Source organism: Ostrinia furnacalis, unplaced genomic scaffold (genome assembly GCF_004193835.3).
Source record: "Ostrinia furnacalis isolate ACB-3 unplaced genomic scaffold, ASM419383v2 OfSCF6703, whole genome shotgun sequence".
Taxonomy (NCBI): Eukaryota; Metazoa; Arthropoda; class Insecta; order Lepidoptera; family Crambidae; genus Ostrinia; species Ostrinia furnacalis.
In genome coordinates this window covers 143,424-168,480 of record NW_021136942.1, presented here as the reverse complement: position 1 = coordinate 168,480, position 25,057 = coordinate 143,424, and the positions used below count along the sequence as shown (strand labels likewise).

Genomic DNA, 25,057 nt, shown 5'->3' with positions numbered 1-25,057 from the left:
TATGTCTACGAGTGACGTGGGTAGCCTTTAGTGCCCATCATTATGGGTAAGCTCATCGTTATTTTGATTTGATTAAGTAAGTAATTCTGAATTTTGATAAATTTGATTGACATGGTTATTTGAGCTTAGAAAAAATATTAATAACCTGAGTTATGTAAGGCTTGACTTTTCCAACAAAGTAATGGCTAATTAGTATCAGCATGACTTTAAAGCTTTTTAAACTTTCATACGATGATATGACGATACGACGAATGACTGAACTGGCTGAATTTCTTCCTTTTCTTATTCTCAGCACCAACCTATAATATGTTGTCTTGAAGTCGTGGTAGGGTCAGTTTTGGGACGGGATTAAGTGCAAGGGCCTACAATCTACATACTAACAAATAATTTGAATTTGAAAGACATAGTTATTTAGGTTCGTTTTTGTACATCTAAATTCCGTAAGAGAATCGTTGTTCTCCAAATAGTTCTGCAATGAAATAAATTAAGACTTGACGTCGGACAATGAATTCAATTTACTTAGTGACTACCTCTTTCTATTATTCATGACTGTCATTTAGTGCAGTTTCTACATTCTGCAGCATAATGAATAAATGACTTTTCTTTAATATAACTTTAGCCAGTAGTTTTCCCAGCTCCTAACAGCAAGTTATGAAATTATCTTGATTTAATTAAACATCGGGTCTTCATTACCTTGTTTTGACAGTCTTTCCTTGATTGCACAGCTTTTAAGCACTTGTGTGAAACACTTTTCAACTTTTAAATTATTATTTTGCAAGCTGACAAGTACAAAAGTTAGGACTTTGTTGTAAGCTCAACGTAACGTTATAAAAGCTCTGAGTAGGTGCTCAGGTAGGTATATACTTTCTTAAAGTTAATCATTTTGTGTTTAACTGTAGGTATATTTAACTGAGTAGAAATAATGAGTGAATGAATCCAAATCTAATAACTAAAATTTTCAATGTATCGCTGTTGGTTTCTATAAATAATAAATACCTAAATGAAAATAAATAAGAAAACATAACATTTCAGCCAATCGCAGTACCTACATATTATTATTGTTACCTAACAAAACCTGACTGATTAACCTGTGCATAAAAAATTACTCTGTCTTTCATTTTATTAAATTTTCTGTTGTCCCTTATTGTACTCGTTAGACAAAAGACAATCTTATCTCCAGACCCTAAAGTTTCTTTTCATAAAATTAAAACCCAGGGGAAGACAGACATCTTTGTTTAGAGAGAAGCGTGGGTAGAAAGCATAAATACCGGTCGTACATCAGCAGAGCCGCGTTGCAACTCATTCCCGGTCCCGGTCCCGGGAGCGTGTATTGATCCGTCCCGCGCCCTTGAACGCGGGTACACCCTACACAGTACAAATACTACGTATCAACATCAGAGAGATTCAAATGGGAAAATAATAATAAAAAAGGTTTTGCGTTCAGAATGGAATTAGAAATGAGGAGATCTGAGAATTGAAGTCATCAACAACATCAACAAAACCAGAATGTGATTAATTATAGTTACCTACTATGTACTTAGTTGAAATATTGGTACTAATTCTATGTGAAGTCTAGATCTGAAGTCATCTAAGAAATAGCCTAGTAGGCAGAACTGAGGTGCGTGGGACTGAGAATTAAGTACTTGAATGTGGTTTACGAGTGGAAAGAGTTACTTAAGGGCGTCTAAATGCACGGGTAATTACACTAGGGATGTGCGATACTTTTAAGATCCACAGCGAATAAATTCCACACAGTCTTCCAATCTTAAAATACCTTCTCTTTAGTGGCGTGAGTTGGTGCGAGTCCCCCGTTACTCAGACCGCTGGTCACCCTATCCCGCCCCAGCGACGGTATTGATCCGGCCGACCTTGATCGCGAGTACACCCCACAATATTATCTTTTTACTCTGGACTTTAAACTCGAGATTATCAAAAGCTTAATCTTACTCAAAAGGCCTAGGATTACAGTTACAAAGGGAGTCATTATTGACTTTTGGTTTAAGATTTTTAAAGAAACCATCTCCAATATAATTCTGTTCTTGTCTTTAGGGTTCCATTGAAACACCAAATGATCCCTTGTGGCTGTCTTTTGCAGAAAATTTTACTTATAAACGAAGTACCTACTTGATGAAAATACTTGAAAAGAACAAGAAGGCGGGATCTAAATTAATATCACACTCAATACTCAACATTTTGTTGCATCCATTACTTACAATTAGAACATTATGGGCCTTGTAGGGCACGGCATTAGGAGAGAAGAGGACCACCCTAGATCAGCCGAGAAATGTATTAGAAGAGAAGAGTTAAAAGAGCCCAATAATGTACCTATCATTTAGATACCTACTAAATGATAGGTACTTAAAGCATAATAGTGTTTGGAGTTATTAAGTTCTGACTTATATTTAGTACCTAATGGAAATAATAATAAGTTCTAAATCGGCAGTAGGTAAATTAAGTTCCTAAGCTTTATTAGTATTTGTACTGACTGTCAAATGCTAAATTTCCAGAGCTCAACGTCTATATTAAATTGTGACAACGTCACGGACGAGAAACGCAAACATTTGCAAAGTACCCAGACAAAGACGAGGGCAAATAAGCCTCGTCGCGGGCGGGACTAGTGCTTTGCAAACAGACAAGGGGAAGTCCCGTGCAGGGGTGAAAACTGGAGCTGATAGAATCAAGAAAGCCTTATGTATGTCCTTCCCTACAAAAATATTGAATTAAGAAAAGCTTCCCTTTTAGCCATGTTTCGATCCCATTTACTCTCTAAAATGCATAGAAGGGAAGTCCCGAGGAGGGGTGAAAACTGAAGCTGATAGAATAAAAAAAAGCTTTCATGTCCTTCCCTACAAAAATATTCAATTAAGAAAAGCTTCACTTTAAACCATGATTCGATCCCATATACTCTCTAAAGAGCATAGAATTAGAGGGGAAGTCCCATAGAGGGGTGAAAACTGAAGCTGATAGAATCAAAAAAAGCCTTCATGTCCTTCCCTACAAAAATATTGAATTAAAAAAAGCTTCACTTTTAGCCTAGTTTCGATCCCATTTACTCTCTAAAGATCATAGAGTTAAAAGGAAAGTCTCATGGAGGGGTGAAAACTGAAGCTGATAGAATCAAGAAAGCTTGTCCTTCCCTACAAAATTATTGAATTAAAAAAGCTTCTTTCTTGAGCATCTTCCCCATTTCCTACTCTCTATAGGGAACAGAATTAAAGAGGAAGTGCCGTGGACGGGTGAAAACTGAAGCTGAAAGAATCGAGGAAGCCTTTATAGGTTCCTTATTTTTTTTTAATTCCGATCCCATTTACTCTCTAAAGGGCACATAATTAAGGGGGAAGTCCCAAGAATGGGTGAAAATTGAAGCTGAATGAATCAAGAAAACCTTCATGTCCTTCCCTACAAAATTATTCAATTAAAAAAAGCTTCTCTCTTAACCATATTCCAAACCCATTTACTCTCTATAGGGCACAGAATTAGAGAGATAGTCCCATGGAGGGGCGAAAACTGAAGCTGAAAGAATCGAGGAAGCCTTCATGAGTTCCCTACAAAATAATTGAATTAAAAAGCTTCTTAAAAATAATTGAAAATAGGTAAATGCAAGCCATAATAATGCTCAATAGTACTATAGGAAGATCCAGATTGTCTTTTAGTGTATTGTAAGTAAGTTACATAAATCAATTTACTGGTCACTGAAAAAAAGATAGCTGTTAACAAAATACATGGCTTAGCTCAAAGGGAAAACGACTCTTAAGCCTAATCCCGAAAGGTGGATTCTGGATGAAACTTGCAACATTTAACTGTTCACAAGCTTTTCGGGAAACCCTCATCATCCGGAGGGTAGCTGTGATCTCACGGTTTCAAGGTGACGCCGCGGCCGTGACCCAAAAAGCCGACAGCGGGATTGGGAACCCCCTATTTTGCAGCATTCAAGGACGAGTCCTGTTTGCAGCATCTGGCGGCGATCGATTTTCTGAGGTAGCTCCAAAATCCTTTATGACAGATCCATGCGGCCATATTTCTTTAAGTACCTCGAACCTCCTCGTACGAATAGAGATTAATTATGTAAAATTTATTTTATTTCTTAATTATTTTTCTTCACGTTTATTTCAGCTCCCCCCCCCCTACTCATTATAGATATACAGTCATAAATAATGAGGCTATAATAATAATTATGTAATAAGTACTGACTTTGTAATAAGTCTTTCAGCTGAAACGAACGAACGAACGAAAGTAGGTACTTACTACGAGTATAAGATCTTAAGTCGGTTCAATGGTTTAGACGTGAAAGCGTACCTAACAGACAGACAGAGAAATATCTTCATCAGTTTAGCAAGAGTCATTAATTGAGTAGATAAAGTTAAAAGTCATCATCTATTTTACGATTATTTCCTGTCTTGCCAAATCCGGCTTACTGAAACTACATGGTAGCCCTACTTGAGACATCCGTTTCCGCTCTTGAACTTCGAGGGGCATGAAAGGGGCGGTTGTAATCTTCCCTCTCGTTACTGAATGAGTCACCTTTCAAGAGGGTTGATCTGAAACATCAAAACACACTTTCAAGTTACCGCTATTATGTTAAATAGGTACTCGTGCCGCATAAATTAAATTAAATTAAATTACATAAACAGGTACATTATTTTAGACAATAAGCTTTAAATAGCGTTACTTACTATGTATTTAAGAATGATTAAATTGAATGGTAAAATTGTTAGGTTGTTTGTTAATTAGTGTCATACAGGTATTCGGGCGTTTTTCGCATGATTTTAGCTTATTGTTACAAATATCATTATCAGTAAGATTTTTTTGATGACGCTTCAAATTGCCTTGCTCTTTCTCTCCGAGAACAACTTTGAGAAAGAGAGTCGAATTTTATGAGAGCTAAGTCTGCGACCTCTATTATATACATTTATGACTATATTAAGTTCATCTTTTGATTCTTCATATTTTGTTCATTTTTACAAGAATGTCACATCAAGTAGCTTCGTTCGGTACCTTTTTGGTACTTACGATGCTCCATTTCCTCTTGTATACCTTACCTAATTAATCAACGTCCAAGGCTGAACGTATTTGTTGATGGCACACAGGGATTAAACACCTGCTTCCCCTCATTACGCCCATACCCCAGCGCGGGTGGGGGTGAAATTAAGTCGAAGCCTACTCCCGTCCAATCTGCAGAAGTTATTGCATTACGTCTGCCCCAGGCTTATACGAAGTACCAGCACTAATTGGATTTACATCGGAGAAATCATTTTGCAATTTGATTGGAGAAAGTCAGGGCTAACCAGGGAAATGTAGCTGACCAAAATTAGCCTTTTTAAAGCGCTTTTCGACGTCTCTCTATCATTAATGAATATGACTGTATTTAAAAACTATTTGAAACCACATTGCATACTTCTGATTGAATTGAAACCATAAAAATTTCACTTAAAATTCAGCTCTCTGAACAATACACAAAAAAACGTAAAACAAACTATGAAAAAAAGAGAATTCTTGGAGATAGTAGGTACTTCTAGAGTAATTAATCAGTTCTTAATTGCCGTATTACACTATGATTAAATTAATTTACCGGAGTGGTTAATTAGGCTTATGTAAACCAATCAGCAGTTAATAATCATTTAACGAGCTGGTAATGGACTAATCAGTTAATGGATTAGGTCGTTTAGTAATCACTTAACAAGGTGATATTTGTGTTCAAATTAAAATATGGTCGCTTTAGCTAAATATTTTGGAAGAGGTAACTTACGTAATCAGCTACAACTTTAGGCTGAAAATTGGCAAGTTAAAAGTATGGTTCAAAAATTACTATTTTGGCAGCAGAATCAAGAAAGATAAAAGGAGGAGATGACTTAATCAAAAAAATATTAAGAATATCAGGAAAGCGTAAAAGGGTAGTTCTCGGGGGTGCTGAAATAAAAAGATATGCATCAAGTATACGGGTGAATGGGGAATCCAGGGGAAAATATCGACCCAAAGAAATGGGCCAAGGACGGCTCCTTGCAGGACTCCACGGGGTGTGATTGTCGTTATTACTCGTGCATGCTGAACGTTGAAGGTCAACACAAAAGTCGAACGTTATTATATCATCTATTATGAATCCTGATTTAATGGAATATCAACTTCTAAAGGTTAATGGAATACCGAAGTTTTTGTGGATATAGATATTTGTACATGTGATTTATGTCTTCTATGTAGAAGGAAAATGTATGAAACAGTAAGTGTTATACCTACTCAGTTAGATAATGTACCTACATTTTTTCGAGTTTTCTAAATTCTGAGCTATAGGACCGTGAAGAAAGAGGCCGTAAATGAATTTCAATCTTTTGTAGTATATTAAAATCTATGGTAGTATTGACTATCATACTACTACATTAGTCTGTGCTCCTACTACTAAGATGTATGAATATTGTAGGACTATCATCTAATCTTAGTTCCCTTTGTCCCCAGGACATCTCTACCAGTGGCCCAATTCAGTCGCGGCGACTTCTCCCTCTGGTCGGTGCTGAAGAACTGCGTCGGGAAGGAGCTGTCCAAGATCACCATGCCGGTGGTGTTCAACGAGCCGCTGTCCTTCCTCCAGAGGATGCTGGAGTATCTGGAGTACGCGCATCTGCTGAGGATGGCGTCGGAACAGACGGACCCTGTGGCCAGGATGGAGTATATTGCTGGTAAGCAACTGCTTCATCATCATTACCAGCCATATGACTACGCTCCAAGATCACCATGCCAGTGGTGTCCAACGAGCCGCTGCCCTTCCTCCAGAGAATGCTGGAGTGTCTGGAGTACGCGCATCTGCTGAGGATGGCTTCGGAGCAGACAGATCCTGTGGCCAGGATGGAGTATATTGCTGGTAAGCGGGTGCTTCATCATCAATATCAGCCGTAGGACTCCGCTCCAAGATCCCTATGCCGGGGATGTTCAACGAGCCGCTGTCCTTCCTCCAGAGGATGCTGGAGTATCTAGGATACGCGCATCTGCTGAGGATGGCTTCGGAGCAGACAGACCCTGTGGCCAGGATGGAGTATATTGCTGGTAAGCGGGTGCTTCATCATCATTACCAGCCATATGACTCTGCTCCAAGATCACCAAGCCGGTGGTGTTCAAGCCGCTGTCCTTCCTTTAGAGGATGCTGAAGTATCTGGAATACGCGCATCTGCTGAGGATGGCTTCGGAGCTGACAGACCCTGTGGCCAGGATGGAGTATATTGCATTTAAGCAACTGCTTCATCATCATTACCAGCCATAGGACTACGCTTCAAGATCACCATACCGGTGGTGTTCAATTTAATGTAAATTTATCTTTTGCAGTTAGGCCAGAGATGCAAAAAATGGACCGAATGATTAGAGAATGAATTTCCTTCTACTAATTTTGCGTCCTACATTTGTTACCAGTTTCGTTGTTGGGATTCCTAAACATTTTATCTGATGAGATGACTATTTAGCTATTATTTTTCAAACCAAAATAGCTTATCTTTGACATAAAATACATTTTTTCTCATTATTTCCTGAACTTAATCTTTCACAACTAATGAACGGAAATTAGAAAAGCTTGAAAACATTTCCCCAACAACATTCATCAAACATCAAAACACCTAATAAACTAACTTCAAATGGCAGGGTAAGGGGAATAGTGGTCCAAATTAACCATAATCATCAAAGAGCCTATTGGAATTAGATTGCTCACTAACTAACTCGAGAAAGGTCAGACCTTTAGCGGATTGGGAGGTAATTTTGTTGGCGTGCGAAGTTTGACTCTACTAGGTATACAAAATTGTATCTAAATATATATAACTTAAAGGTGACCGACTGACTGACTGACTGACTGACTGACTGACTGACTGACTGACATAGTGATCTATCAACGCACAGCTCAAACCACTGGACGGATCGGGCTAAAATTTGGCATGCAGGTAGATGTTATGACGCAGGCATCCGCTTAGAAAGGATTTTCCGAAACTCCACCCCTAAAGGGGTAAAACGGGATCAACGCGCACAAAGTCGCGGGCGGCCGCTAGTTTAATGTAAGAGAGACCTTTACTTATAAAGGAACTTATAAGCTGTAGGAAGCTTTAAAATAACAAACAAAAGATTTATATTGAGACTTTCCAAGGGGAAACAACCTTCAGCATACCAAAAGTTTTGTAAAGAAATTCAGACCACCATCAAGGCTGCATAGGTAAACTCCTGGGTTCTTCAATTACAGGTCTAGCATTAAATACTGGATGTCCCCTGAAAGTAGTCATAAAAATGTTATGGTGTAGGTAATCATAAGTGAGGTATGATTATTAAACTTATTTTTACTCTTAAGAAAATTTGGTCCACGTCCCATAAAATGAGGTCATCAAAAGTATGAACTTATTAAGAAGGACTACGAGTATTATACGGTCTACGCAACAATAAACTATAAAAACATAAAATAAAACTTGGCGGGTTTCTTTCATGGGTCTAACTCTATAATCGCACTTGGTCCGAGTTTGACATCGTTATCGCAGGGATACAGTTCAAGTTTGGCGAACAAAACAAATAAAGTTAACTTTTATGGTTGTTTCCTTCAGTTAGTTTGAAACAACGCATGTCACAATAACAAGTAAACACAGTAGGTCCGTTTAATTGAACACGGCCTCCTTGGCCGCGCGCGCTGGTAACCAAGAAAAAAACTACATTCTTTTTCATCGCCCAATATCGATGTTCTTTTGTTTTGCCTATTCACGTTTTTTTTAACACAGTAGGTTTGTTTAAAAACGCACACGGCCACGCGACGCTGGCCACTAAGAAATATTTTCTTTTTTCATCGCCCAATGTCGATGTTCTTTTGTTTTGATTTCGCACATAACGTTTTTATCGTATCTTGAGTAGGTACCTATTCCTTCTACACTCACAAAACACAACATTATGGCCGTTACACGCCGTTTATTAAGATAAAGCAGGCCGATTCGGTGGACCGATCATCTGATAAAAGTCACGGGAAGCACATGATGTAGGCAGAGCATTGCAGATCGTTGTGAAAATCTTTGAGAAAGGTATTTACAGAAGCGGACGTCTTTAGTTCGTAACGAATAAAACGATATTTAAACTTATTTGCAATATTGTAAAATTTCCATCTATGTAACAGATAATAAGTAATATCAATGTAATCATCAGTAATGTATGATTATTTTCACAGCGTTTGCCGTGAGCGCGCTAGCTTCGAACTGGGAGCGGCTGGGCAAGCCCTTCAACCCACTGCTGGGAGAGACCTACGAGCTGGAGCGTCAGGAGTTTAGAGCGGTTTGCGAGCAGGTTAGAAACATATTGATTTTGGTCAGTGTAGGCGATGTAGGTCGATGGGTGAACGTAGGTGATGAATGAAAATGAAAGTCCAGGTAGGTACGTTGAAAATGAAGGCGCGTCCGGGTGTGCGCACTAGTACGTTCGCAGAGGGTGACGCAACAAAATGCAAGGTAAGTCACAGGACTTCGGTAAGTTAAGTAGGTCAATAATAATACCTATAGCCTACATTCAGGCACCATCAGTTACATATTCATACAAATGAAAGGCAAATCTAGTAAGGTATTAGTAAGTTAGTTTCATAAGCAGCCATTTTAATTAATAATATTTAAATCTAGCTAAGTTGTACCTACTTCTGGTGGCCATCGTCAACAGTCAGAGTTAAGATAATGAGACTTGTTGAATACGGGACTATTCCCACCTCTCGTTCCCACCACTGCAACTCGTGTGTAGCCAGGATCGTCAGCGACCGTCAATAAAAACCCAACCAATGAAGGTCAAGACTTGTTTAGGAAGAAACAATGGCGTCCTTAAAGCTCTTGGCATAGGTTAACTGTTCAATCCATTCTCTACGAGATAGGAACACTTGATGATCGCTTTTTTATTTCGTTTCATTTTCTTAGTTTGAAGAGAAGAGATATTCACTATCGCTTTTCAAATCAGAATACATGCTAGATACTTTAATAATAGATCCACAGTGAATGCGGTAGTGCTTGAATAGGAATTTAATCACGAGCAACATCGACATTGTTTCCTCGCCGCAGTGCAACGGGAGTAAAATTGTGCATGTTCAATGATTTATGTTTTAATTTCAGCCACTATGTATGTTAGCAATTGGGACTAGATTTCCCTAATGGTCCTTTGTGAAATAGCGAGTGAAGTAGCAGATAGTCCGGAATTCAACTTGAATTTATTTGCTTTTAGTTTTTCTTGACTGTTTGGAAAACGAGAACGGCTTACCAGGTGACTGGTATTTATTGGTACAAATCGAACATTTGTAATTTGGAAAAATGCCAAGATTTTAACCAATGTTCAGGGTTAAAGTCGTGCCAAAAAAGCGTTATTAGAGCGAAAAGTGCTAGTATAGAACATTTTGCCTATTGTTCATTTGAAGAAGCACTTCTGATTCTGACACAATCAAAAATACATAAAGATATTTGGTTATTTGGGCTTGTTTCATTCTCATAATTGATGAGTACCTAAGTGAACTGCGACTGGTTCATTTTATGATGTAGCTTAGAAATATCAACGCCAGCTAATATAGCTCTTATGTTAGTCTCTCGTTTCCACTTCTGAACCTGAAAACCAAATTTTTGTCCATCATTTAGGTGTCTTACCGGTCATTTGAGGTGTGCGTAAAGCATTCCCAACCCGACTGTCCAGCGCAGGGAGTGTAGTCTAAATCCTGCATTTGCCTCTGGTAAATTAGACAGGATCGTCCTACTGGAACGGAGACCAAATGTCATGATGATGATCTTCTTCTTAGTCTTTTTGCTCTTGGCAGAGCGGTCGTAGTGATGTTGAGGCGTCCATATCAATTTTAGAGGTGAATACAGCTCTTCGTATGGTTTCCTGCTATCTCGTGTTGGAGTAGTGATGATGATGATTTCTATATTAACCCAGGTGTCCCACCACCCGCCGGTGTCTGCGTTCCACGCGGACAGCCCGCACTTCGTGTTTCACGGCTCGGTGCATCCAAANTTCTTTACAATAAGTAATTGGAAGAAAAAAAATTCGATAAAAAATTAAAAAAAAATCTCAAAAAAATTTTGACCTCTTTTTTGTCGATAAAAATAAGTCTAGTTTTATCTATTTTCATATGTACACTTTAACGTGACTCACACTGTATAATAAAACATAAAATAAAACTTGGCGGGTTTCTTTCATGGGTCTAACTCTATAATCGCACTTGGTCCGAGTTTGACATCGTTATCGCAGGGATACAGTTCAAGTTTGGCGAACAAAACAAATAAAGTTAACTTTTATGGTTGTTTCCTTCAGTTAGTTTGAAACAACGCATGTCACAATAACAAGTAAACACAGTAGGTCCGTTTAATTGAACACGGCCTCTTTGGCCGCGCGCGCTGGTAACCAAGAAAATATCTACATTCTTTTTCATCGCCCAATATCGATGTTCTTTTGTTTTGCCTATTCACGTTTTTTTAACATAGTAGGTTTGTTTAAAAACGCACACGGCCATGTGACACTGGCCACTAAGAAATATTTTCATTTTTCATCGCCCAATGTCAATGTTCTTTTGTTTTGATTTCGCACATATTTAAAACGTTTTTATCGTATCTTGAGTACCTATTCCTTTTACACTCACAAAACCCAACATTATGGCCGTTACACACCGTTTATTAAGATAAAGCAGCAAGCAGGCTGATTCGGTGGACCGATCATCTGATAAAAGTCACGAGAAGCACAAGTATGTAGGCAGAGTATTGCAGATCGTTGTGGAAACCTTTGAGAAAGGTATTTCCAGAAGCCTTTAGCTCGTAAAGAATAAAATGATATTTAAACTTATTTGCAATATTGTAAAATTTCCATCTATGTAACAGATAATAAGTAATATCAATGTAATCATCAGTAATGTATGATTATTTTCACAGCGTTTGCCGTGAGCGCGCTAGCTTCGAACTGGGAGCGGCTGGGCAAGCCCTTCAACCCACTGCTGGGAGAGACCTACGAGTTGGAGCGTCAGGAGTTTAGAGCGGTTTGCGAGCAGGTTAGAAACATGTTATTTCTAATTAGAAGGTTATGTTAATGAGACTTGCTGAGGACAGGACTATTCCCACCTCTCGTTCCCACCACTGCAACTCGTGTGTAGCCAGGATCGTCAGCGACCGTCAATAAAAACCCAATTAATGAAGGTCAAGACTTGTTTAGGAAGAAACAATGGCGTCCTTAAAGCTCTTGGGACAGGCTAACTGTTCAAGCTTCCATTCTCCACACCAAGAATTTAGCAAGGCACCGAGAAACTATCTACGAGTATACCTACTAGACCGTAAGTTCTTTTCTTCGCGAATCTTTGTTTTTTGGGTTCATCACACAGTCACACTGTCTAATCCACAACTACAAACCTCCGGTCCCCTATTCAAGATTAGAACACTTGATGATCGCTTTTTCATTCCTGTTTCATTTTCTTTGTTTGAAGAGAAGAGATATTCGCTATCGCTCTTCAAATCAGAATACATGCTAGATACTTTAATAATAGGATTTAATCACGAGCAACATCGACATTGTTTCCCCGCCGCAGTGCAACGGGAGTAAAAGTGCATGTTCAATTATTCATGTTTCAATTTTAGCTACTATGTATGTTAGCAATTGGGGCTAGATTTCCCTAATGGTCTTGTATTAAATTTTAGCGAGTGAAGTAGCAGATAGTCCGGAATTCCCCTTGAATTAATTTGCTTTTAGTTTTTCTTGACAGTTCGAAAAACGAGAACGGCTTACCAGGTGACTGGTATTTATTGGTACAAATCGAACATTTGTAATTTGGAAAAATGCCAAGATGTTAACCAATGTTCAGAGTTAAAGTCGTGCCAAAAAAGTGTTATTAAAGCGAAAAGTGCTAGTATAGAACATTTTGGCTATTATATTGTTCATTTGAGGAAGCAGTTTTGACAAAATCAAAAATACATCAAGCTATTTGGTTATTTGGGCTTGTTTCATTCTCATGATTGATGAGTAAGTGGACTGCGACTGGCTCATTTTTTTTATGATGTAGTTTAGAAATATCAACGCCAGCTAATATAGCTGTTAGCCACTTCTGAACCTGAATACCAAAATTTTGTCCATGATTTAGGTCTCTAATGCCCGTTTACAAAATCAATCCCAAATTTTTAAGTGACCCCTATGTAAACAATATTCCTGTTATTCGTTACCATTACCATAAGATAGGGGTCACTTAAAAATCAGGGATTGATGGTGAACGTAAAACGGGCATTATTCTCCCGGTCATTGGAGGTGCACGTGCGTAAAACATTCCCAACCCGTCTGACCAAAGTGGTCAGGAGTGTAGTCCAAATCCTACACCTCTAGTAGATTAGACAGAATAGTCCTCCTGCAATGGAGACCTGTGATGATCTTCTTCTTAGTCTTTTTGCTCTTGGCAGAGCGGTCGTAGTGATGTTGAGGCGTCCATATCAATTTTAGAGGTGAATACAGCTCTTCGTATGGTTTCCTGCTATCTCGTGTTGGAGTAGTGATGATGATGATTTCTATATTAACCCAGGTGTCCCACCACCCGCCGGTGTCTGCGTTCCACGCGGACAGCCCGCACTTCGTGTTCCACGGCTCGGTGCATCCTAAGCTCAAGTTCTGCGGCAAGAGCGTCGAGATACAGCCTAAAGGGCACGTCACCGTTGAACTGCCGAGGTGAGTGTTTGGAGGGAAAGAAAGAAAGAAAAAATATTTATTCAATATCATTACACGTACTAACATACACAGATCATTAAAAATTTATGTACACAATGATACTGAAAAGGTATACACTCAGTCACTCATGATGTCGTAGCATCTCATTAGGTAGATAATGCCACGACGCTGGGCTTCTGTGGTCACCCAAGTGATAGTATTCTAGAATGCTACAAAAAATTGCTATTGATTTGACTTATGGTCCTATGTCCCCTAGATGGGGCAGAGGGCGTCCACAACAGTCCTCCATCTCGTTCGGTCTTGAGCTTCTCGCTTGACCTCGCTCGAGGTCTTGCTGATCTTCTTCGCCTCGTCCGCTACAGTGCGCCGCCAAGTTTGCCTGGGTCGACCACGTTTGCGTTTTCCTTGGGGATTCCAATCCAGAGCCTGCTTAGGGATGTGATCGGGGTCCCTTCGGAGAGTGTGGCCAATCCAGTTCCACTTGCGGCGCTTGATCTGCTGGTCGATCGGAACGACATTTTGCCACGAAATTCCGATCGACCAGCTATTGATTTAGGTCCCAAATAATATGAAAAGTACTTACAGGTAGAGACAATCTAATATTTCACTCTACAGGTAGAGTGAAATCATTAAGCAATGTGTTATTAATTTTGAGAATAATTGTATTCCTTGTGTCTGCAGTAAATTGAGCCATGATTCCCCAATAAACAGGTGGGGAGAAGCCTACACCTGGACGAACGTCAACTGCTGCGTGCACAATGTGATCGTGGGCAAGCTGTGGATCGAACAGTACGGGCCCATGGAGGTGGTGTGCCATGGCGGCGCGGGACTGAAGGCCAGCCTCAACTTCAAGCCGGCTGGCTTCAACAACCGGGACCTGCACCGCGTCGATGGCTTCATTTCCGACTCTAAGTAAGTTGAAATAAGGTGTAAACTAGCAGTACGGGCCCATGGAGGTGGTGTGCCACGGCGGCGCGGGACTGAAGGCCAGCCTCAACTTCAAGCCGGCCGGCTTCAACAACCGGGACCTGCACCGCGTCGATGGCTTCATTTCCGACTCTAAGTAAGTTGGAATAAGGTGTAAACTAGCAGTACGGGCCCATGGAGGTGGTGTGCCACGGCGGCGCGGGACTGAAGGCCAGCCTCAACTTCAAGCCGGCCGGCTTTAACAACCGGGACCTGCACCGCGTCGATGGCTTCATTTCCGACTCTAAGTAAGTAGGAATAAGGTGTAAACTAGCAGTACGGGCCTATGGAGGTGGTTTGCCACGGCTGCGCCGGCCTGAACCACTGGCTTCAACAAAATTTCCGACTCTAAGTAAGTTCGAATAAGAATAGTGTCTGTTAAATCTACTTTGCATTCTTTTGCAAGTTCGCCTGTAGGTACCTGGTCGCTAATAATGACCTCTTGCAACTCTTGTGTACCCTACTACCCGATTTGGATGGGTCAGTGAAGGCCAAGTTTTGTCCCAGAAAGAAGTTTTTAGACTCTCCACCATATTTGAATAGAACAGGAGCAGTTTGAAACTAAGAGGTTTAGGCTTTAATTCCCATGTTGACTCGTGTATCTCGCTCTTAACAATTTACGTTAAGGACTTTTCAGAAAATGAAATTGAACACCAAAGCTGAAAAATATTTCTGAAAGCTGACTTTATTGCATATTATATCTGTCCACTGCAGGCGCTATTTACCCCCAACTTTATTGACTCTGTGTCNGGTGGTGTGCCACGGCGGCACGGGACTGAAGGCCAGCCTCAACTTCAAGCCGGCTGGCTTCAACAACCGGGACCTACACCGCGTCGATGGCTTCATTTCCGACTCTAAGTAAGTTCGAATAAGATATAGTGTCTGTTAAATCTACTTTGCATTCTTTTGTAAGTTCGACGACCAGTGGAAACGATATGTGAGGACAACCCCACATATCGTTTCCACTGGTGCAACTCTCGTGTAACCTACTGCCCGATCTGGATGGGTCAGTGAAGGCCAAGTTTTGTCCCAGAAAGAAGTTTTTAGACTCTCCACCATATTTGAACAGAACAAGAGCAGTTCGAAACTAAGAGGTTTAGGCTTTAATTCCCATGTTGACTCGTGTATCTCGCTCTTAACAATTTACGTTAAGGACTTTTCAGAAAATGAAATTGACCACCAAAGCTGAAAAATATTTCTGAAAGCGGACTTTATTGCATATTATATCTGTCCACTGCAGGCGCTATCTACCCGCAACTTTATTGACTCTGTGTTGAGAGTGCTCTGCACGAACCGAACTGCAGAATAATGCGGCGGGCGGATTGCAATTTCATATTATTATATTATTTGCATTTAAAGCTAGTCGTTTCATGATAAATTATTGATGATAGCCACAGGTTTGTGTATTAGGAATAAGTTTGTAGCCCTGGTTCATATGGACTTAACAATAAAGGACATAGATATAGCGTATATTACTTAATCGATATAAGCTAGCCTTAACTTTTTGAATCCTGAATAATCAGTCTGGAATCTGGATATTTATTTTTATTGTATGGTTTCCCTGATACTTTAAGGGTTAAGTCTCTCACTCAGCTCCATATGACATTGTTATTTTTCCAAAAATACAGGTGTTCTGTTTTCTGATTGGCTTTTAAGATTGCTTATAAGATTACACACAACTTACACCATAGAACAAAAGACCAGCCACATAATTTAGTTTATTTCGTACTAGCTTTCCGCCCGCGGCTTCGCCCGCGTGTAATTTTGTCTGTCACAGAAAAACTTTATCGCGCGCGTCCCTGTTTCAAAAACCGGGATAAAAACTATCCTATGTTCTTTCCCGGGACTCAAACTATCTCTATGCCAAATTTCATCAAAATCGGTTGCGAGGTTTAAGCGGGAAAGCGTAACAGACAGACAGACAGACAGAGTTACTTTCGCATTTATAATATTAGTTGGGATACGGAAAACACAAAATCCATGTCCATCATATTCCAATGAACGTAAACTATATGGGTCATAGTAGTGTTATTTGGCCGATGAGAATGAAAGTGGTATATCCAGGGAAAGCTGGCAAGCCGCCAAAAGCTGACTGTAAAGTTTGCGCTTAACGTGCCTGTGGCAGGGGAATTGAAATACATGAGAGAACTTGAGTACAGAATGAATGTTTTAATAATGATATTTTGTTAAAATAAACCCGAATTATAGTGTGAACTTAGTTAGGACTCTCGCAGCTTTGTATCTGAACTTCTATCTATTTTCTATCAAACCAAAAGCGAATAGATTATTAGTTATTTCTTGAAACACTTAGTCTTGTTTTGTGATTGAGTTAGGTACTACCTTGTTGTAAGGCAGCTTGACTTCTATTTATTTAGATAAAAAATAATAAAAAATATCGACTAAACGCAACTTCTATAGGCACACACCACAGTTCTTATTATCCTATAAGTATCTAGGTTGGTACTCGTATTGCATGGACAACATTACTAAAGCAGTAGGATGGGAACCACAGTAGCATACGAAATATTTAACTATTCAACTTCTTCTAGCAAAAAGCGGCTCCGTTTCCTATACGGCAAGTGGACGGAGTACATCAAGTGCTGCAGCGCGGCGGCTCACGAGCAGTGGGCTAAGGAGCGCGGTGATGAGGCCACGGGGCAGACGCCCTCGCACACACCCAAGAAGGTGCTCGCTAAACTCAACAGCTTCAAGGTGGGAGCCCTACGCTCCATGTCCATCCAAGACGTAAGTGCCATTTGTAACCTTATTGCATAGAAACAAGGGTAAGTTTAGACTGAGCAGTGGGTCAAAGAGCGCGGTGATGAAGCCACGGGGCAGACACCTTCGCACACGCCCAAGAAAGTGCTCGCTAAACGCAACAACTTCAAGGTCGGGGCCCTGCGCTCCATGTCCATTCAAGACGTAAGTCCTATTTATAACTTAAGTGCACAAAAACAAAATTAAGTTTAGCAGGAGCTGTGACGCCCTCGAAAAAACATTCTGACTATGAGACTGTTATTTTCGTTCAACTGACTTTAAAGGCAAAGATCTTTCTAGATACTAAAATCAACTTAATATAATTTTCAGAATGACGAACCAGAAAACACGGATGAGGTGCCCAAACCTGACGACTCGTTCAATATCGACATTCCCGGGTCGGTCACGCTTTGGGAGGCACGGCCCAGGCCTACGAATAGCGCACAAGTAAGTTATCCCTGTTCCTATTCTTTTAAATTTGCATCAATTAATACAAATAAGTATATCAAATAGTACTTAGGTAAATGAATTTGTTATATTTAAAGAGAGACTAACGCAACTCCTGTGTAGCTAGGATCTTCAGCTTAACCACCAATAAAAATCCAACCAGCTAGAGAGACACGTCAAACAATTTATAAAAACACTCAATATCTTTTCAATCCCCAGTACTACCAATTCACGGAGTTCGCCATGTCCCTCAACGAGCTAGAACGGGATATGAAAGGCCAGCTCTGCCCAACGGACAGCCGGCTGCGGCCCGACGTCAGGCTGTTGGAACAGGGCGAGATCGACGCGGCCGCAGCCGAGAAGACCCGGCTGGAGGAGAAGCAGCGGACCGCTAGGAAGGCTCTGAAGAAGAGCCCCGATGGGTGGCAGCCAAGGTGAGACTGTAGTGCCAGGGGACTTATACCTGAGTACCAGGGTACTTATACTTGAGTACCAGGGTACTTAAATATACATCCATCCAAGACTACCATTTGAAACTTTAGTGCAGAGAAGACCCGGCTGGAGGAGAAGCAGCGGACCGCTAGGAAGGCTCTGAAGAAGAGCCCGGATGGGTGGCAGCCCAGGTGAGATTGTAGTGCCAAGGGACTTAAATATACCTGAGTGACAGGGTACTTATACCTGAGTACCAGGGTACTTATACCTGAGTACCAGGGTACTTATTTATGCCTGAGTGCCAGGGTACTTTTACCTAAGTACCAGGGTACATAAATATACATCCATCCAAGACGTAAGTGCCATTTGAAACTTTAGCGCTTAGAGATAAAGGTGAGTTTAGCATGAACAACATTCTGGCGGGATATGAAAGGCCAGCTCTGCCCGACGGACAGCCGGCTTCGACTCGACGTTAGGCTGTTGGAACAAAGTGAGATCGACGCAGCAGCGCCGCAACAAACTCAGTCACCACTGTCTTCCGGTTAATATAAATAAATAAAAATAGCAGTAGTAAGGTACATTCGATTCAGGAGCAGTTCACTGAATTTACCATGCCATGCCATTTGTATGGTGTATCTTTTAAGAATGAGTATACATAATTGCGTGGTATATTAAACAAGGTAGTGACGTGCTATATCTAGGCTTACAGATTAAGCTACTTTACTAGTAGAAAGTAGATCATAAGGGGCTGTAGTCAACTAATATTTATTATCCTTTCCTGGGGGAATTTCACGAGTCCAGTGAATCAAAATAATGTCGGGATAATAACTATATCGGCTTATTATAGCAAAGGAAAGATCACTCTCTATAACTTAACAACCGATGGCTTTATTTTGCTTAAAATTAAAAGTTTATAGAGTTTTTGACCCACTGAAACCACCATTAATCTAATTCCCAGGTGGTTCAGCCAAGGCACAAATCCCTACACGAAGCAGGAGGACTGGCTGTACAACGGCGGGTACTGGGATCGCAACTACCAACATCTTAAAGACGTTGATATATTTTAAGGTAATTTCATAATAATAATAATATGTACTCTTCTAAATGTTAGTAATAAGTTTGAGGCAGCGACATAGAGCGTTAAAAGACATATTATATTAGTTACTCAAATATTTATATAGGTATATTATATTATTTAGTTACTTAAATATTTATATAAATAATATATGTATGTATGTATTTACAGCATTGGAAATTCCATAGAAAATAAGTGAATGTTAGTTGTTAGCTATAGTAAAATAATCATGACATGATTTGTACGTATCAGAGTGATATTAAGATTGCATTTAATAATTTAAGAGAGTAGTTATTATTGTATTTAATAAGAAGCGCTCTATTTGTACATAAACCGTCATCAGCTTTTAGAAGGAAGAGTTTGCTTCGTCAAGTTTTGAATAGTAGCAGGCCTGTTCATCTCCGCGAGTTTACATCGAAAACAAATCAAGCACGATGGCACCCTACAGGATTACTATTCGACAAGGCCTCACATACGAGCGATCATTGACTCACGCACGCGTATTCTTGTATATAAATAAATAAATAAATATAAATAAATAAATATGATAGAAAAAAATAAAGGAAATAGTGAACTAAATACTGTGCAGTATTTAACTGCCTAAATAATAATAAAAACACAGATTTTTTTTTAAGTTGCCTGAAGACACTGATAGGTAAATAAGTGGTTAAAATTATTCATAATTCATGCTTAACCATGTATTTCCTCCGCCATTTTCTGCAGTTTGTCTACAAAATGGTGCTTGACACTTGAGACAAGCTAAATTACACCATATTGCTAATGACATTGAGCATACATTTTTTTAAATACCTTCGCAAAGTAAAGCTTCTGTACGTAGTACTTATTATTATTCTGTGATAGTAGTAACAATAATATAATTTGTAAATACGAGTACAAATATTTTCTAATACCTAGTCTCCAATAACCCCTTGTGGTTAGGTAAAATGCCTAAGTTACGAGTGGATTCACCGTTTCTCGATTGACACTGACACAATGGGCTACTGTCGCTTCTTTTAAACAGTCTTAATTGCGACTCTATTATCAAACTTTTCAGTCTAGCTTACTTGTTACAACACAAGTTGCCTACCTATCTAAATTGGCTAAAATTACTTTTTTTTTACTGAATTCGCAAAAATTATAAAATTAAAATTACAATAAAATTATAAGAAAAGGTTTTTTTTTCACATTTTAACACCAGCAATGATAATTTTGAACATTACTTCGACTACTTTTGCATTACTTGGTGACAGTAGACTGTTTCTTCTAAGAGAACATGACGGGGCGCACAGTGACGAAGCAGACCTAAGGCGGCGCGACCTTTAATAGAATTAGTTAGAATAATAAGGAAAGTAGTTATCTAAAATTACTGTAAAGATTATTAGGATATTATCAAGGGACATAAAAATATTAATTTTAGCAAACAAGAAGGTTTTGTTACAAATATCTTACTACATACTTACCATGGATATACTCGTACAAACTGATATTAGTTCAGGCTGCCTAGTATGAAAATCCGAACAAAATCTGTACCTACAGTCTTGGAGCTATCCATATCGAATATCATTTTCAGTTGTTTTCAAGATTTTTATATAAAACATAATGCATTATAAGCTTAATAGCAGTAACGCCCATTTTCTTTTTCTGTTATAATGTATGTATTTAACCAACATTATTTTTATAATGGTGTTCTCTACAGTCTACATCATGGAAGGTAGAGATAATGTAATTATATTATATAGGGTTGCTAGTAATTCAATGCGTTCATTTCAGATTTCTAACTTCGTAAGTATGGAAGAGTATTTTTAAAACCACCTTTGTCGAGCAATTTGAAGATAGGTATATTATTTTTCGGATTTAAAATTATAAAAATCCTATACTTCATGGTTCATTTACAGATAAGATCTATGGATAGGTCTTTTACACAAAACCTTATTTATAAATTATTTTAATTAATTACAAGACTTATCCTTAAATAAAATCCCTTCGAATTACTAATAACGCTGTATACAAGAGTATGTATTTTGAGGTGTAAATACAAAAGGAAAATGTAGTCATGGTTACCCAAAAGTAGTGACAATTTAAGTAACACAAAGTGTTACACTTAGCTTAAGTTTTGATTTAAATGGTTGATAGGAGGGGGGGGGGGGTCTTGACACTTAAATAAATCAAAATATTAATTAAAGTTCCAACAACAAAACATATAATATCATACTGAATAAGTATTTTATTCAGAACTGATTTCAGTTGGCGATTTTGGTACCTCCTCCTCATTAAGTTGAGCGTAGGTTAAATATTTTTAGTTGATCTTCGGATGTAATGTATTTTAAACAATAATTTTAAGGAATTTTATTTTTATTGACACTGATTGATAAAACATGAGTAGAATGTATAATAATAATATTATTAATAATTAATTAAATAACTTTTAAGAAAGGTTAAATTATATTTTTATTGCAGTGCATGCAAATAAGCATTAATGTACGAGAAAAATGACGTACGTAGACCTACAGAATTATGTAATAACATTGTAGACCTACGACAGAAGTCGTATTTTCCGCAAAAATATCTGAGCTTTTGCGATAATTTAAATCAATAAAATGTATTTTATTAAGGTAAATGTAAAATATGAAAAGTCAGAGGCTAAGAAGTACTTGAGTATGAATTAGAGTGGATGTGCGGACCAGACGCAAAGGAACTATATCGAAGATGCAATATTTTTCTTGTAGTGGCGACTTATATGGCGCGAATAAATAGTATAAGTGCTTAATAGTCAATAATATTAATTATTATAAGTATTTGTATTTGATAAATACCTATTAAGTTGACTTTTTCATCCATTTCTTAAATTTGAATAAAGTAGGAATATTCGCATTTGTTTGTTAGTTCGGATATTGACTCAAAAAACAAGTTAAATATTTTAATAACTTTAAAACTCTGACGTATTTTTTGTTTCCTTTTAAAATACATATTATGTTTAAGTAAAATAAGTATATAATTTAGAACATTCATTTTTTTTTTTTAGAAAACAGGGACGTACTGTACGCTGCAGCGCTGGATTATTCTCTAACATAAAAAATATATAAATATTATTATTTAATATTATGTACCTATAATGAGTATGTGTGACGTCAATTACTAATCAAATAATGTATAAGTATATGTTGTAGATTTTGTAGAGAGTAGCAGCTATTCTCAAAATGTATAGGTATGTTGTAGCTTGTTATTTAGATGATGAAATGAAAAAATGATCCCTGATAATAACTAGTATATTATTATTATTTTCATGCCTTGAACTCAATACCTAATAAACACAATACTCTACTCTACTTTAATATCACCCAATCGGGTAAAATAGACAGAACCTGCCAATCAACATAATATTTTCATAAATAGTCGATGTCTGTAAAATTATAACCTAAAGAAATATTCCACAGTAAAATACATAGCAAAATACTTAAAATAATAAGTATGCCAAAGCTCGCTTTATTGCCAAGAATTAATCCAATATTGTCATAGCCTTCGTTTTATTGTAACCTACATAACTTAGATTTAATGACAGTTAATATTACATTTATACACATAATATAAAGCACACTTACCAAACAGTTTAATGTGCGACTGTACTTATACCCAACTAATATTATAAATGCGAAAGTAACTCTGTCTGTCTGTCTGTCTGTTACGCTTTCCCACTTAAACCTCGCAACCGATTTTGATGAAATTTGGCATAGAGATAGTTTGAGTCCCGGGAAAGAACATAGGATAGTTTTTATCCCGGTTTTTGAAACAGGGACGCGCGCGATAAAGTTTTTTGTGACAGACAAAATTCCACGCGGGCGAAGCCGCGGGCGGAATATTGTAATAAAACACACAGATCTTGAACACAAAATTAAGTTGTAAAATTGAATTAGACACTAAGATGCTGAATATCTAGTCAAATATACGCGGGTAGCTATTAAAATTTAAATATGTAAAATAAATTATCTATTTTTATCGTAAAGAAATATTTGTCTGTTTAAAAACAGAATAACACAAAATGTAACATAATTTTAGTAATAGCATACTATACTATTCTTGAATTCTTCCATATTAAGTATTATTACATAAGCTCCATTTTAACTATGTGCTGCCTCCTTCAAACATTGTATTTAAGCATAAAGTATGTATACGCGTTTTATACAAGGATACTTAAGTATAATTTTATTATAACTTTGCAAAAATAGTTATTTCTTTCGTTTACTGTGAAAGCTGTTGTTAAAATGTAATTAGACGAAATGTAGGCAAATTATTATCTTCTAAGCATGTGTAGGAGACTGTGTAAAGTGTATTATGTTAAACTGATCTGTCTATATAAATAAATAGAAAACACTAGCAAACCTGTTTTTATTATATTCGTTTTCTCAGTGCTACGTTGAAATGAAAGTAGGTAAATGTAGTAATAAAATAACGTGCTACTAAGTTAAATTTTTTAATGTCATTAAGTAAGTTAAAACCCAGTAAATTTTTTCTTAATAAACAACCTTAACTAACATCACAATCACAACCTAACAATAACATTTTCTAAATAACACTTACAAATTCTAAACGTATTTAAAAGGTTATAATAAAAAGTAAACTGTGGTCACCTGTCTCTGTTTCCATTATAGATGGCACATATAAATTAAAAATATATAATTTATACAAATCTATCTGTTTACTTAAATACCTACCAGCTTTTAGCTTTACGTGTATTCTTTTCTTAAAATAAACAGAAGGTTTATGTTTGTCAGGTTGCCGATAAAATGTATTATAAATAGACGCCTTTTTTTTGTTACTGTCAGATACTAGAACAAATACTATAAACTTATATGAATAGGTATCTGATGCTATGCCAGCCAATCTAAGTCAAATACAGGTTTCGACAACCTGTCCAATACTAAATGTATAAAATATTTATGTAAACTTATACACATAAAAATGTAGTAGGTAATAATTAAAAATTAATGAAGTATTTTTTTGCGTTGTACTTTTATTTACAATAGTAGTAGCAGGCCTGGCTCACTCCGTGCGGTACATCCGATAATTACCTACAGCGAAGCGCCCCGCCGGCGGGTATTATATCAGTCGAGTGTCACGCGCGCTCCCGTCAGGACGCTGGCGTGCGTTGTAGTACCTAATTCTATGATCGAAGTATTATTTGAAAATGGACATAAAGAGAAAGAAATATTATTGTGCGGCGTTCGGGTGTTTAAATTCGAAAAGAAATCTACCGGATTTATCTTTTTTTTCCCTTCCCAAAGATGCTGAAAGGTATGTTGACCATGTAGGTAATCAATAATTCTTAGGATAGTATAGGAACCTAACCTACCATGACTATTACTCAGAATGCGTTCGTTCGTTTCAGCCAAAATAAATGACGTCCACTGCTGGACAAAGGCCTCTCCCAAGGTTTTCCATAATGAATGCGTACTTACCTACATACGTACCTCATTACAAATAAGTAGTAGATTAATTATTTTTTTACTAGACACTACTAGACAGCAACCCTAACAGCGTAAGAAGAGTTCAGAGGCACGCGATAGAAAGAGACAAAACTTGTAGGTGAATAAAATTGTAGGTACGTAGTGCTGTGCGAGCTGAATTCCACTGTATCGCGTCGTAGCAAGACTCGCATTTATTTAAATCGTCTTGCGGAGTAATCCTTCTGTACCTGTACTATTACTTATTCTGTGGTAGTAGTAATTGTTGAGGCAA

The 25,057-nt window shown here is 38.0% G+C and overlaps 1 protein-coding gene across 1 annotated transcript in view; it reads left to right on the top strand.

Moving 5' to 3' along the window:
• Positions 1 to 19,316, top strand: part of LOC114362754 (oxysterol-binding protein-related protein 2) — a 35,487-nt gene extending 16,171 nt beyond the window's left edge. Inside the window, exons 3-11 of the mRNA XM_028318271.1 lie at positions 9,164 to 9,279; positions 10,891 to 10,981; positions 11,880 to 11,995; positions 13,505 to 13,647; positions 14,359 to 14,559; positions 17,163 to 17,358; positions 17,701 to 17,817; positions 18,037 to 18,251; positions 19,208 to 19,316. Of these exons, the coding sequence (XP_028174072.1) occupies positions 9,164 to 9,279; positions 10,891 to 10,981; positions 11,880 to 11,995; positions 13,505 to 13,647; positions 14,359 to 14,559; positions 17,163 to 17,358; positions 17,701 to 17,817; positions 18,037 to 18,251; positions 19,208 to 19,316 (1,304 nt within the window). The remainder of the gene's footprint in view (positions 1 to 9,163; positions 9,280 to 10,890; positions 10,982 to 11,879; positions 11,996 to 13,504; positions 13,648 to 14,358; positions 14,560 to 17,162; positions 17,359 to 17,700; positions 17,818 to 18,036; positions 18,252 to 19,207) is intronic.
• Positions 19,317 to 25,057: the final 5,741 nt, after the last annotated feature.